At 47.1% G+C, this 15,363-nt stretch overlaps 1 protein-coding gene across 8 annotated transcripts in view; it reads left to right on the top strand.

Annotated features, from left to right (window-relative positions):
• bbs5 (Bardet-Biedl syndrome 5) overlaps positions 1-15,363 on the top strand; it is a 99,151-nt gene that overhangs the window by 63,785 nt on the left and 20,003 nt on the right. For all 8 annotated transcript variants that reach the window (XM_072475894.1, XM_072475901.1, XM_072475893.1 and 5 more), the window contains one exon: positions 1,144-1,206. In XM_072475894.1, the coding sequence (XP_072331995.1) occupies positions 1,144-1,206 (63 nt within the window). The remainder of the gene's footprint in view (positions 1-1,143; positions 1,207-15,363) is intronic.

Below are 15,363 nucleotides of genomic sequence, written 5' to 3'. Positions count from 1 at the left end.
ACAACTAAATATGTATTAATGAGTACTGAGAGGGATTTGGGGGGACAGGGGCCTATCCTGATTGGAGAATGTATTGCTGCTACTAGCTATCACACTAGTATTTTTCATAGCTAGATTGTAACAGTGAATGGGACGGTTAGCCCTATGGAGTGGATTTATTTTGCTGCATGCAGTACTTTCCCGGATCCAATGGTTTTAAAACTGACTGGTTAAAGGTTGTAACATTTGTTAATTATTTAGACATTCTATAAAGCATTGATGAGGTGGGCCTCTCACACCCACCGTGTAAGTATGCCATTGCATATCAACCCAGAATATAGAGCCACAGCTCAAGTCTTCATTTGTCGGGCTGCCTGGAACCTGGCTCAAACTCTACACCTACTGACTCAGAGGCAGATACTAACCACATGACAAACACTTGCTCCTAGAAGTGATTGAAAAATTATAATGTAATAATAATGTTGAAATTATATCAACAATGAACTGGATGGCACAGTGGTTAGCAGTGCTGTCTCATAGCTCGAGAGATTCGGGTTCAATTCGGGCCTTGGGTGACTGTGTGGAGTTTGCATTTTCTCCTTGTGACTGCGTGGGTTTACTCTGGGTGCTTGGGTTTCCTCCCACAGTCCAAAGATGTGCACGTTAGGTGGATTGGCCCCGCTAAATTGCCCCTTAGTGTCCAAAGATGTGTAGATTAGGTGGGTTTACGGGGATAGGATGGGGGATTGGGCCTAGGTAGGGTGCTCTTTCAGAGGGTCGGTGCAGACTCAATGGGCCGAATGGCCTCCTGCGACACTAGTGGTTCTATGGAACTATGAAAGTAGAATATACTGCTTCAATTGCACGTGGGAGGAAGAGTATACAGTTTTTTGCAGTTATCAATGTTGTTCTACAGCCTTAAATCTAGATGACATTTATGAAAAGGGCCTAATAATAATGACAGTGCTACACATCTATCAAGAAACAATGTTTTCTGCATTAGATACGGAATATTACATGTCCAAAATATTTATATCAATACAATTTGGTTACCCGTGATTAATTGGTAATTAGATCGATATGGTTAAAGTCTGCAGAGTTCTTAATATGACTTATGTTATCTTCTGATACATGCATACTAAAGTTTCTTTTGTTTCATTCCAGCGATCAATAAAAATCAGGGACTCAAAGTTTGGGCTAGCACTTGTAATTGAAAGTTCACAACAGGTCAGCCTTTTAAAATATTTATTTTGGTAACTGTAATTTAACTGGATATATCCTAGTATTACCATTCTTGCTGTGTGAATCTAAATTTACTTATTTTTGACAAAATACTTTAAAGAAAACTGCACTTGAATATGCTTATCTACACAATTAAAATGTAAGTATTGCTCAGAAAAGATACATGCTGCCAAATCTTTTCACCTTGCACTCATCAGGACGGGATGCAAAAGCCCCAAATTTCAAAGGGAGCACCAGAAAAGGGCTCTGATTGGTTGACAAGTTGGTTCTGATTGGTTAAGGTATTTCCATGGACAATGCGCCAGAGAACTATTGACCCCATGCGTTTTGTTCAATTCATAAAAGGTGCAATGCCTGGACATATTCATTTTGCTGCAAATTACAGGTCCCGACATAAGAACATAAGAACTAGGAGCAGGAGTAGGCCATCTGGCCCCTCAAGCCTGCTCCACTATTCAATGAGATCATGGCTGATCTTTTGTGGACTCAGCTCCACTTTCCGGCCCGAACACCATAACCCTTAATCCCTTTATTCTTCAAAAAACTATCTATCTTTATCTTTAAAACATTTAATGAAGGAGCCTCTACTGCTTCACTGGGCAAGGAATTCCATAGATTCACAACCCTTTGGGCGAAGAAGTTCCTCCTAAACTCAGTCCTAAATCTACTTCCCCTTATTTTGAGGCTATGCCCCATAGTTCTGCTTTCACCCGCCAGTGGAAACAACCTGCCCGCATCTATCCTATCTATTCCCTTCATAATCTTATATGTTTCTATAAGATCCTCCCTCATCCTTCTAAATTCCAACGAGTACAGTCCCAGTCTACTCAACCTCTCCTCGTAATCCAACCCCTTCAGCTCTGGGATTAACCTAGTGAATCTCCTCTGCACACCCTCCAGTGCCAGTACGTCGTTTCTCAAGTAAGGAGACCAAAACTGAACACACTACTCCAGGTGTGGCCTCACTAACACCTTATACAATTGCAGCAGAACCTCCCTAGTCTTAAACTCCATCCCTCTAGCAATGAAGGACAAAATTCCATTTGCCGCCTTAATCACCTGTTGCACCTGTAAACCAACTTTTTGCGACTCATGCACTAACACACCCAGGTCTCTCTGCACAGCAGCATGTTTTAATATTTTATCATTTAAATAATAATCCCTTTTGGTGTTATTCCTACCAAAATGGATAACCTCACATTTGTCAGCATTGTATTCCATCTGCCAGACCCTAGCCCATTCACTTAGCCTATCCAAATCCCTCTGCAGACTTCCAGTATCCTCTGCACTTTTTGCTTTACCACTTATCTTAGTGTCATCTGCAAACTTGGACACATTGCCCTTGGTCCCCAACTCCAAATCATCTATGTAAATTGTGAACAGTTGTGGGCCCCTGAGGGACACCACCAGCTACTGATTGCCATCCAGAGAAGCACCCATTAATCCCCACTCTTTGCTTTCTATTAATTAACCAATCCTCTATCCATGCTACTACTTTCCCCTTAATGCCATGCATCTTTATCTTATGCAACAACTTTTTGTGTGGCACCTTGTCAAAGGCTTTCTGGAAATCCAGATATACCACATTCATTGGCTCCCCGTTATCTACCGCACTGTTAATGTCCTCAAAAAATTCCACTCAATTAGTTAGGCACGACCTGCCCTTTATGAACCCATGCTGCGTCTGCCCAATGGGACAATTTCCATTCAGATGCCTCGCTATTTCTTCCTTGATGATAGATTCCAGCATCTTCCCTACTACCGAAGTTAAGCTCACTGGCCTATAATTACCCGCTTTCTGCCTACCTCCTTTTTTAAACAGTGGTGCCACGTTTGCTAATTTCCAATCCGCCGGGATATCCCCAGAGTCTAGTGAATTTTGGTAAATTATCATTAGTGCATTTGCAATTTCCCTAGCCATCTCTTTTAGCACTCTGGGATGCATTCCATCAGGGCCAGGAGACTTGTCTACCTTTAGCCCCATTAGCTTGCCCATCACTACCTCCTTGGTAATAATAATCCTCTCAAGGTCCTCACCTGTCATAGCCTCATTTCCATCAGTCACTGGCATGTTATTTGTGTCTTCCACTATGAAGACCGACCCAAAAAACCTGTTCAGTTCCTCAGCCATTTCCTCATCTCCCATTATTAAATCTCCCTTCTCATCCTCTAAAGGACCAATATTTACCTCAGCCACTCTTTTTTTGTTTTATGCATTTGTAGAAACTTTTACTATCTGTTTTTATATTCTGAGCACGTTTACTCTCATAATCTATCTTACTCTTCTTTATAGCTTTTTTAGTAGCTTTCTGTTGCCCCTAAAGATATCCCAGTCCTCTAGTCTCCCACTGATCTTTGCTACTTTGTATGTTTTTTCCTTCAATTTGATACTCTCTCTTATTTCCTTCGATATCCACCGTCGATTTTCCCTCTTTTTACCGTCCTTCCTTTTTGTTGGTATAAACCTTTGCTGAGCACTGTGAAAAATCACTTGGTAGGTTCTCCACTGTTCCTCAACTGTTTCACTATAAAGTCTTTGCTCCCAGTCTACCTTAGATAGTTCTTCTCTCAACTCATCCCATTGTAATCTCCTTTGTTTAAGCACAAAACACTAGTGCTTGATTTTACCTTCTCACCCTCCATCTGTATTTTAAATTCCACCATATTGTGATCGCTCCTTCCGAGAGGATCCCTAACTATGAGATCCTAAATCAATCCTGTCTCATTACACAGGACCAGATCTCGGACCGCTTGTTCCCTCGTAGGTTCCATTACATACTGTTCTAGGAAACTATCGCGGATACATTCTATAAACTCCTCCTCAAGGCTGCCTTGACCAACCTGGTTAAACCAATCGACATGTAGATTAAAATCCCCCATGATAACTGCTGTACCATTTCTACATGCATCTGTTATTTCTTTGTTTATTGCCTGCCCCACCATAATGTTACTATTTGGTGGCCTATAGATTACTCCTATCTGACTTTTTCGCCTTACTATTCCTGATTTCCACCCAAATGGATTCAACCTTATCCTCCATAGCACCGATGTCATCCCTTACTGTTGCCCGGATGTCATCCTTAAATAACAGAGCTACACCACCTCCCTTACCATCCACTCTGTCTTCCGAAAAGTTTGATACCCTCGGATATTTAACTCCCAGTCGTGACCATCCTTTAACCATGTTTCAGTAATGGCCACTAAATCATAGTTATTCACGATGATTTGCGCCATCAACTCATTTACCTTATTCCGAATACTACGAGCATTCAGGTAAAGTACACTTATGTTGGCTTTTTTACCTCTGTTCTGAATCTTTTTTTAAAATATTTTATTGAAAATTTTTGGCCAACCATCACAGTACATTGCGTATCCTTTACACAGTAATATAACAATATAAATAACAATGGCCAGTTTTATAAACAAGAAATAAATAATATATAAACAAAAACAAAACTAAATGGCAACTGTCTTGTCCCAGATAAATATTCTCCAAAAATGTGTTTTAACAGTCCAATATACAATTATCTGTAACAACAACCTATACATATTATACTTATATACTTATATATTAACATCCCTGAGAATCCCTCTGGTTCCTCCCCCCCCCCCCCCCCCCCCTCCCCCCCGGGCTGCTGCTGCTGTCTTCTTCTTTTCCATTCCCTCTATCTTTCTGTGAGGTATTCGACGAACGGTTGCCACCGCCTGGTGAACCCTTGAGCCGATCCCCTTAGGACGAACTTAATCCGTTCCAGCTTTATAAACCCTGCCATGTCATTTATCCAGGTCTCCACACCCGGGGGCTTGGCTTCCTTCCACGTCAACAGTATCCTGCGTCGGGCTACTAGGGACGCAAAGGCCAAATCATCAGCCTCTCTCGCCTCCTGCACTCCCGGCTCTTCTGCAACTCCAAATATAGCCAACCCCCAGCTTGGTTTGACCCGGACCCCCACTACCTTCGAAAGCACCTTTGTCACCCCCACCCAAAACCCCTGTAGTGCCGGACATGACCAGAACATGTGGGTGTGATTCGCTAGGCTTTTCGAGCATCTCGCACACCTATCCTCTACTCCAAAAAATTTGCTAAGCCGTGATCCAGTCATATGCGCCCTGTGTAACACCTTAAATTGTATCAGGCTTAGCCTGGCACACGAGGACGATGAGTTTACCCTACTTAGGGCATCAGCCCACAGCCCCTCCTCAATCTCCTCCCCCAGCTCTTCTTCCCATTTCCCTTTCAGCTCGTCTACCATAATCTCCCCCTCGTCTCTCATCTCCCTATATATGTCTGACACCTTACCGTCCCCCACCCATGTCTTTGAGATCACTCTGTCCTGCACCTCCTGCGTCGGGAGCTGCGGGAATTCCCTCACCTGTTGCCTCGTAAAAGCCCTCAGTTGCATAAACCGGAATACATTCCCTTGGGGCAGCCCATATTTTTCGGTCAGCGCTCCCAGACTTGCAAACGTCCCATCTACAAACAGATCTCTCAATTGTGTTACTCCTGCTCTTTGCAATGTTCCAAATCCCCCATCCATTCTCCCCGGAGCAAACCTATGATTATTTCTTATCGGGGACCACACCGAGGCTCCCGTCTTTACCCTATGCCGTCACCATTGCCCCCAAATTTTCAGAGTACCCACCACCGCCGGGCTTGTGGTGTATTTCTTCGGTGAGAACGGCAACGGCGCCGTCACCATGGCTTGTAGGCAAGTCCCCCTACAGGACGCCTTCTCCAATCTCTTCCACGCCGCTCCCTCCTCTTCTCCCATCCACTTACATACCATTGAGATGTTGGCGGCCCAGTAGTACTCACTCGGGCTCGGTAGCGCCCGCCCCCCCCCCCCCCCCTATCCCTACTACACTGCAAAAATCCCTTCCTCACTCTCGGGGTCTTCCCGGCCCACACAAAACTCATGATACTCTTCTCAATCCTTTTGAAAAAAGCCTTCGAGATCACCACCGGGAGGCACTGAAACACAAAGAGGAATCTCGGGAGGACCACCATTTTAACCGCTTGTACCCTCCCTGCCAGTGACAGGGATACCATGTCCCACCTCTTGAAGTCCTCCTCCATCTGTTCCACCAACCGCGTTAAGTTTAACCTATGCAATGTACCCCAATTCTTGGCTATCTGGATCCCCAAGTAGCGAAAGTCCCTTACCTTCCTCAGCGGTAAGTCCTCCATTTCTCTGCTCTGCTCCCCTGGATGCACCACAAACAGCTCACTTTTCCCCATGTTCAGCTTATATCCTGAAAATTCTCCAAACTCCCCAAGTATCCGCATTATCTCTGGCATCCCCTCCGCCGGGTCCGCCACATACACCAATAAATCGTCCGCGTAAAGAGATACCCGGTGTTCCTCTCCTCCCCTGAGTACTCCCCTCCACTTCCTGGAACCCCTCAATGCTATTGCCAGGGGCTCAATCGCCAGTGCAAACAATAATGGGGACAGAGGACATCCCTGCCTCGTCCCTCTATGGAGCCGAAAATACTCAGACCCCCGTCCATTCGTGACCACGTTCGCCATTGGGGCCCTATACAGCAGCTGTACCCATCTAATATACTCATCTCCAAAGCCAAATCTCCTCAACACCTCCCACAAATAATCCCACTCCACTCTATCAAATGCTTTCTCGGCATCCATCGCCACCACTATCTCCGCTTCCCCCTCTGGTGGGGGCATCATCATTACCCCTAGCAGCCTCCGTATATTCGTATTCAGCTGTCTCCCCTTCACAAACCCAGTTTGGTCCTCATGGACTACCCCCGGGACACAATCCTCTATCCTCATTGCCATTACCTTGGCCAGAATCTTAGCGCCTACATTTAGGAGGGAAATAGGTCTATAGGACCCGCATTGCAGCGGGTCTTTTTCCTTCTTTAGGAGAAGCGATATCGTTGCCTCCGACATAGTCGGGGACAGCTGTCCCCTTTCCTTCGCCTCATTAAAGGTTCTCATCAGTATCGGGGCAAGCAAGTCCACATATTTCCTATAAAATTCGACTGGAAATCCATCCGGTCCTGGAGCCTTCCCCGCCTGCATACTCCTAATTCCTTTCACTACTTCCTCTATCTCGATCTGTGCTCCCAGTCCCACCCTCTCCTGCTCCTCCACCTTAGGAAATTCCAGCCGGTCCAGGAAGCACATCATTCTCTCCTTCCCATCCGGGGGCCGAGCTTCGTATAATCTTTTATAGAATGCCTTGAACACTCCATTCACTCTCTCCGCTCCCCGCTCTATCTCTCCTTCCTCATCCCTCACTCCCCCTATTTCCCTCGCTGCTCCCCTTTTCCTCAATTGATGGGCCAGCAACCTGCTCGTCTTCTCCCCATACTCATACTGTACACCCTGTGCCTTCCTCCACAGTGCTTCTGCAGTACCCGTTGTCAGCAAGTCAAATTCTACGTGTAACCTTTGCCTTTCCCTGTACAGTCCCTCCTCCGGTGCCTCCGCATATTGCCTGTCCACCCTCAGAAGTTCTTGCAGCAACCGCTCCCGTTCCCTACTTTCCTGCTTTCCTTTATGTGCCCTTATTGATATCAGCTCCCCTCTAACCACTGCCTTCAGCGCCTCCCAGACCACTCCCACCTGGACCTCCCCGTTATCATTGAGTTCCAAGTATTTTTCAATGCACCCCCTCACCCTTAGACACACCCCTTCATCTGCCATTAGTCCCATGTCCATTCTCCAGGGTGGACGCCCTTCTGTTTCCTCCCCTATCTCCAAGTCTACCCAATGTGGAGCGTGATCCGAAATGGCTATAGCCGTATACTCCGTCCCCCTCACCTTCGGGATCAACGCCTTTCCCAAAACAAAAAAGTCTATTCGCAAATAAACTTTGTGGACATAGGAGAAAAACGAAAACTCCTTACTCCTAGGTCTGCTAAATCTCCACAGGTCTACTCCTCCCATCTGCTCCATAAAATCTTTAAGCACCTTGGCTGCAGCCGGCCTCCTTCCAGTCCTGGATCTCGACCTGTCCAGCCCTGGCTCCAGCACCGTATTAAAATATCCCCCCATTACCAACTTTCCCACCTCTAGGTCCGGGATGCGTCCTAGCATGCGCCTCATAAAGTTGGCATCACCCCAGTTCGGGGCATATACGTTTACCAAGACCACCGCCTCCCCCTGTAATTTGCCACTCACCATCACGTATCTGCCCCCGCTATCCGCCACTATGGTCTTTGCCTCAAACATAACCCGCTTCCCCACTAGTATAGCCACCCCCCTGTTTTTCGCATCTAGCCCCGAATGAAACACCTGCCCCACCCATTCTTTGCGTCGTCTAACCTGGTCTATAAGTTTCAAGTGCGTCTCTTGTAACATAACCACGTCTGCCTTAAGTTTCTTAAGGTGTGCGAGTACTCGTGCCCTCTTTATCGGCCCGTTCAGCCCTCTCACATTCCACGTGATCAACCGGGTTGGGGGGCTTTTTACCCCCCCCCCCCCCCTTGTCGATTAGCCATCCCCTTATTCCAGCTCCTCACCCGGTTCCCACGCAGCTGTGTCCCCCCCCCCCCAGGCGGCGCCCCCCCGCCCACCCCACCCCATTCCGGCTCCCCCCTCTCCCCAGCAGCAGCAACCCAGTAACTCCCCCCTCCCACCGCCCCCGCTAGATCCCCCACTAGCGTAGTTACACCCCCCATGTTGCTCCCAGAAGTCAGCAAACTCTGGCCGACCTCGGCTCGCACCGTGCGACGCCCCCTCCTTCCTGCTTCCCTGTTCACGCAATGATTATCATAGCGCGGGAACAAAGCCTGCGCTTCCCTTTTGGCCCCGCCCCCCATGACCAACGCCCCATCTCCTCCACCTCCCTTCCTCCCTCCACCACCACCGGTGGAAGAGAGAAAAGTTACCGCATCGCAGGATTAATAACATAAAACTCATCTTTCCCCCCCTTTTTCCCCCCTCTTCGCCCCCCATACTCGCCCCACCACTTTGTTTCAAATGTTCTTTTTTAGTAACCCGCTTATTCCAGTTTTTCTTCCACAATAAAAGTCCACGCCTCATCCGCCGTCTCAATGTAGTGGTGCCTCCCTTGATATGTGACCCACAGTCTTGCCGGTTGCAGCATTCCAAATTTTATCTTCTTTTTGTGAAGCACCGCCTTGGCCCGATTAAAGCTCGCCCTCCTTATCGCCACCTCCGCACTCCAGTCTTGATATACGCGGATCACCGCGTTCTCCCACCTACTGCTCCGAGTTTTCTTTGCCCATCTAAGGACCATCTCTTTGTCCTTAAAACGGAGGAATCTCACCACTACGGCTCTAGGAATTTCTCCTGCTCTCGGTCCTCGCGCCATCACTCGGTATGCTCCCTCCACCTCCAGCGGACCCGCCGGGGCCTCCGCTCCCATTAACGAGTGCAGCATCGTGCTCACATATGCCCCGACGTCTGCTCCTTCTGCACCTTCAGGAAGACCAAGAATCCTTAAATTATTCCTCCTCGCGTTATTCTCCAGCACCTCCAATCTTTCCACACATCGTTTATGGTGTGCCTCGTGCATCTCCGTCTTCACCACCAGGCCCTGTATATCGTCCTCGTTCTCGGCAGCCTTTGCCTTCACGACCCGAAGCTCCCGCTCCTGGGTCTTTTGCTCATCCTTTAGCCCTTCGATCGCCTGTAATATCGGGGCCAACAGCTCCTTCTTCATCTCCTTTTTAAGCTCTTCCACGCAGCGTTTCAAAAACTCGTGTTGTTCAGGGCCCCATATTAAACTGCCACCTTCCGATGCCATCTTGGTTTTTGCTTGCCTTCCTTGCCGCTGCTCTAAAGGATCCACCGCAATCCGGCCACTTTCCTCTCCTTTTTCCATCCGTATCCAGGGGGGATTCCCTTCTGGTTTACCGCACAGTGCTTTTAGCCGATAAAATTGCCGTTGGGGCTCTTATTAAGAGCCCAAAAGTCCGTTCCACCGGGAGCTGCCGAAACGTGCGACTTAGCTGGTCATCGCCGCACCCGGAAGTCCTGTTCTGAATCTTAACACCTCGATCAGTAACCTCTCCTTAGTTATATTTCCTCTTAACCTTTCTCCTAATTTTCCTAGTCGTTGAACCCATATCTTCATTTAACAACCTGCCGCGTCGCTTACCATTAATGTTTTCACTTCCCGTTTTATTTCTTTTAGTATTCCTGGTCCTATTCACTGAGCTCCCCTCAGTCACTGTACCTTGTACTGTCGCCCTTTTTGATTTTTGACTCTGGCTTCTCTGCCTTACACTTTCCCCCTTACTGCCTTTTATTTCTGTCCCTGTTTTACTACCTTCCAACTTCCTGCATCGGTTCCCATCCCCCTGCCACATTAGTTTAAACTCTCCCCAACAGCTCTAGCAAACACCCCCCTGAGGACATCGGTTCCAGTCCTGCCCAGGTGCAGACCGTCCGGTTTGTACTGGTCCCACCTCCCCCAGAACCGGTTCCAATGTCCCAGGAATTTGAATCCCTCCCTCATGCACCATCTCTCGAGCCACGCATTCATCCTCTCTATCCTGAAATTCCTACTCTGACTAGCTCGTGGCACTGGTAGCAATCCTGAGATTACTGCCTTTGAGGTCCTACTTTTTAGTTTAACTCCTAGCTCCCTAAACTCAGCTTGTAGGACCTCGTCCCGTTTTTGACCTATATCGTTGGTGCCTATGTGCACCACGACAGCTGGCTGTTCACCCCCCCCCCCCCAGAATGTCCTGCAGCTGCTCCGAGACATCCTTGACCCTTGCACCAGGGAGGCAACATACCATCCTGGAGTCTCGATTGCGTCCGCAGAACCGCCTGTCTATTTCCCTTACAATTGAGTCCCCTATCACTATAGCCCTGCCATTCTTCTTCCTTCCCAGCTGCGCAGCAGAGCCAGCCACGGTGCCATGAACCTGGCTGCTGCTGCTTTCCCCTGGTGAGCCATCTCCCTCAACAGTATCCAAAGCGGTATATCTGTTTTGCAGGGAGATGACCGCAGAGGACACCTGCACTGCCTTCCTACTCTTGCTCTGTCTTTTGGTCACCCATTTTCTATCTCCCTCAGTACCTTTCACCCGCGGTGTGACCAACTCGCTAAACGTGCTATCCTCAGCATCGCGGATGCTCCAAAGTGAGTCCATCCGCAGCTCCAGAGCCGTCAAGCGGTCTAACGGGAGCTGCAAGTGGACACACTTCTTGCACGTGAAGGAGCCAGGGACAGTGGACGTGTCCCTGAGCTCCCACATCGCACACGAGGAGCATGACACGGGTCTGAGATCTCCTGCCATGTCTTAAACCTTCGGTTAACTTCAACAACTACAATTTCAACATGTGAATATATGCAGCTTTTAACAAGTGAGTTACATTGTGAGCCTGTCTGATGATTATCATAAATTGGTGGTTCGTGTAATTGTTACAACGATCAGAGTTATTCAGCAAGTGCTGCCCAATTGTGGAATCACAGCTGATGTCAAACATTATGTTCTGAGTTTCGCAAGCACGGGTTGGTTTCATATAGTCACTACTCTGCCTATTGCGAAAAGCAGAATGAATGTGCTGTTTGATACAATCCGCCAGTCATTGGAATCACGCAAACACTAAAATCCATACACCACATTAATCATTCGCTTGGTGGACATTGTCTTTTTGGCTTGATGTCAGCATCCTGTTAGTGGTGCTACTGCACCAGGAGCAGTGTGAAATGGCTAGCTCAAATTTTTGAGATACCTTAACCTGTCAGGGTAATTTGAAATATACTGGGCACTTTTCAGGTCCAAAAGTGGTGGCATTAGGTGCATTTGAGTGTTTACGCAGTGAACAATGATCTGGGGCTGGATTCTCCGCCCCGCCGTGACACATTTCTATTTCACCCCGCCGGCCGGTCAATGGGGTTTCCTATTGTGGGGCAGCCCCACGCCGTCGGGAAATCCCCGGGCTGCCGGCAAAACGGAGCATCCCGCCGCCGTTGAACCCAACCTCTGATCAGAGTAGCCAGGGGGATAGCTTTGATGTGCCCTAGTTTTGTGACAAGTTTAAATGGTGAACAAATAGCTCAGGCCATATTTAGGAGATTGCCGATAATACTGATCTTGTAGTATATGGCGCTGCAGGAATCCTAACATGTATATTGACAGGCCAAGGTAGACAGTAGACAGGAACATAGAACATTACAGCGCAGTACAGGCCCTTCGGCCCTCGATGTTACGCCGACCTGTGAAACCACTCTCAAGCCCATCTACACTATTCCCTTATTGTCCATATGTCTATCCAATGACCATTTGAATGCCCTTAGTGTTGGCGAGTCCACTACTGTTGCAGGCAAGGCATTTCACACCCTTACTACTCTCTGAGCAAAGAACCTACCTCTGACATCTGTCTTATATCTATCTCCCCTCAATTTAAAGCTATGTCCCCTCGTGCTAAACATCATCATCCGAGGAAAAAGGCTCTCACCGTCCACCTTATGCAATCCTCTGACCATCTTGTATGCCTCAATTAAGTCACGTCTTGACCTTCTCTCCAACGAAAACAGCCTCAAGTCCCTCAGCCTTCCCTCATAAGATCTTCCCTCCATACCAGACAACATTCTGGTAAATCTCCTCTGCACCCTTTTCAATGCTTCCACATCCTTCCCATAATGTGGCGACCAGAATTGCACTCAATACTCCAAATGCGGCCGCACCAGAGTTTTGTACAACTGCAACATGCCCTCATGGCTCCGAAACTCAATCCCTCTACCAATAAATGCTAACACACCGTACGCCTTCTTAACAACCCTCTCAACCTGGGTGGCAACTTTCAGGGATCTATGTACATGGACACTAAGATCTCTCTGCTCATCCACACTACCAAGAATCTTACCATTAGCCCAGTACTCTTGTCTTCCTGTTATTCCTTCCAAAATGAATCACCTCACACTTTTCTGCATTAAACTCCATTTGCCACCTCTCAGCCCAGCGCTGCAGCTTATCTATGTCCCTCTGTAACTTGTAACATCCTTCAGCACTGTCCACAACTCCACCGACTTTAGTGTCATCTGCAAATGTACTCACCCATCCTTCTACGCCCTCCTCCAGGTCATTTATAAAAATGACAAACAGCAGTGGCCCCAAAACAGATCCTTGTGGTACACCACTCGTAACTGGACTCCAGTCTGAACATTTCCCATCAACCACCACCCTTTGTCTTCTTCCAGCTAGCCAATTTCTGATCCAAACTGCTAAATCACCCTGAATCCCATGCCTCCGTATTTTCTGCAGTAGCCTACCATGGGTAACCTTATCAAACGCTTTACTGAAATCCATATACACCACATCAACTGCTTTACCCTCATCTACCTGTTTGGTCACCTTCTCAAAGAACTCAATAAGGTTTGTGAGGCATGACCTACCCTTCACAAAACCGTGTTGACTATCTCTAATCAAATTATTCCTTTCCAGATGATTATACATCCTATCTCTTATAAACCTTTCCAAGATTTTGCCCACAACAGAAGTAAGGCTCACTGGTCTATAGTTACCGGGTTGTCTCTACTCCCTTTCTTGAACAAAGGGACAACATTTGCTACCCTCTAGTCTTCTGGCACTATTCCTGTAGACAAAGATGACTTAAAGATCAAAGCCAAAGGCTCAGCAATCTCCTCCCTAGCTTCCCAGGGAATCCTAGGATAAATCCCATCCGGCCGGGGACTTAGCTATTTTCACACTTTCCAGAATTGCTAACACCTCCTCCTTATAAACCTCAAGCCCTTCTAGTATAGTAGCCTGAATCTCAGTATTCTCCTCGACAACATTGTCTTTTTCCTGTGTGAATACTGACGAAAAATATTCATTTAGCAGCTCTCCTATCTCCTCGGACTCCACGCACAACTTCCCACTACTGTCCTTGACTGGCCCTACTCTTACCCTAGTCATTCTTTTATTCCTGACGTATCGATAGAAAGCTTTAGGGCTATCCTTGATCCTACCTGCCAAAGACTTCTCATGTCCCCTCCTGGCTCTTCTTAGCTCTCTCTTTAGGTCCTTCCTAGCTAACTTGTAACTCTCGAGCGCCCTAACTGAACCTTCATGTCTCATCTTTACATAAGCCTCCTTCTTCCTCTCGACAAGTGTTTTGACTGCTTTAGTAAACCACTGTTCCCTCGCTCGACCACTTCCTCCCTGCCTGATAGGTACATACTTATCAAAGACACGCAGTAGCTGTTCCTTGAACAAGCTCCACATTTCCATTGTGCCCATCCCCTGCAGTCTTCCTCTCCATCCAATGCATCCTAAGTTTACCTCATCGCATCATAATTGCCTTTCCCCCAGATATAACTCTTGCCCTGCGGTATATACCTATCCCTTTCCATCACTAAAGTAAACGTAATCGAATTGTGGTCACTATCACCAAAGTGCTCACCTACCTCCAAATCTAACACCTGTCCTGGTTCATTACCCAGTACGCAGGAATGCACATCGAGGAATGGGAGTTCGTTAGGCTGCTCCATTTCAAAGGTAGAATTTGAGTGTGCGTAGGGCCCATTAAGGTGTGTAAGAAAATTCTTATAAGTAGCTGCAAATTCAAATATAGCTAACACGTCATCCACATATCAAAGTTAGGTAGGTTAGGGGTCATTCCTTTGAAGACACATTTCTCATGGAAAATATTATCGAAAGCTGGCCCTGAAAGTGAACATGACGAATGTGATATAAAATAGTTACTTTAGAGATATTAGTTAATGTAATGTAGAAATAGGCCACTTTGATTCTGGTTAGTTCATAGACAAAGGATTTCAGACCGCATGGAAACAGCAGGAAGAGGTGTGTCTACGAGAGTGATGCTGGATAATAGGGGCCAGAGGAAGGGATTGGAAGTGAGCCAATCAGAATAGATCAAACAGGTCAGGAGGGATATAGGATGACCTATGGGCATCGTGTATGTGAAACTTGATGCCATTTGAATGTATCAGTACAGATTCCTTTGTTCCATATCCTCACTTGATTCCAGAAGTCCATGGAGCAGAATGTGCTTCGTGCTCCTGAGAATTGAGGAACGCTTGCAAGCTAAATAAAATAACTAATGTTATACCTGCAAATCCATCTCGACTTTTATTGAGGCCAGACTGACGGGTAAAGAAACCTGGGATTCAACAAACACATGACAATGTAATCCATTTGGACATACATGGGGACAATAAAGCTGAA

The sequence above is a fragment of the Scyliorhinus torazame genome, chromosome 2 (assembly GCF_047496885.1).
Source record: "Scyliorhinus torazame isolate Kashiwa2021f chromosome 2, sScyTor2.1, whole genome shotgun sequence".
Classification (NCBI taxonomy): Eukaryota; Metazoa; Chordata; class Chondrichthyes; order Carcharhiniformes; family Scyliorhinidae; genus Scyliorhinus; species Scyliorhinus torazame.
Note: the sequence above shows the minus strand (reverse complement) of the source record. Positions and strands in the feature narration are given on the sequence as shown.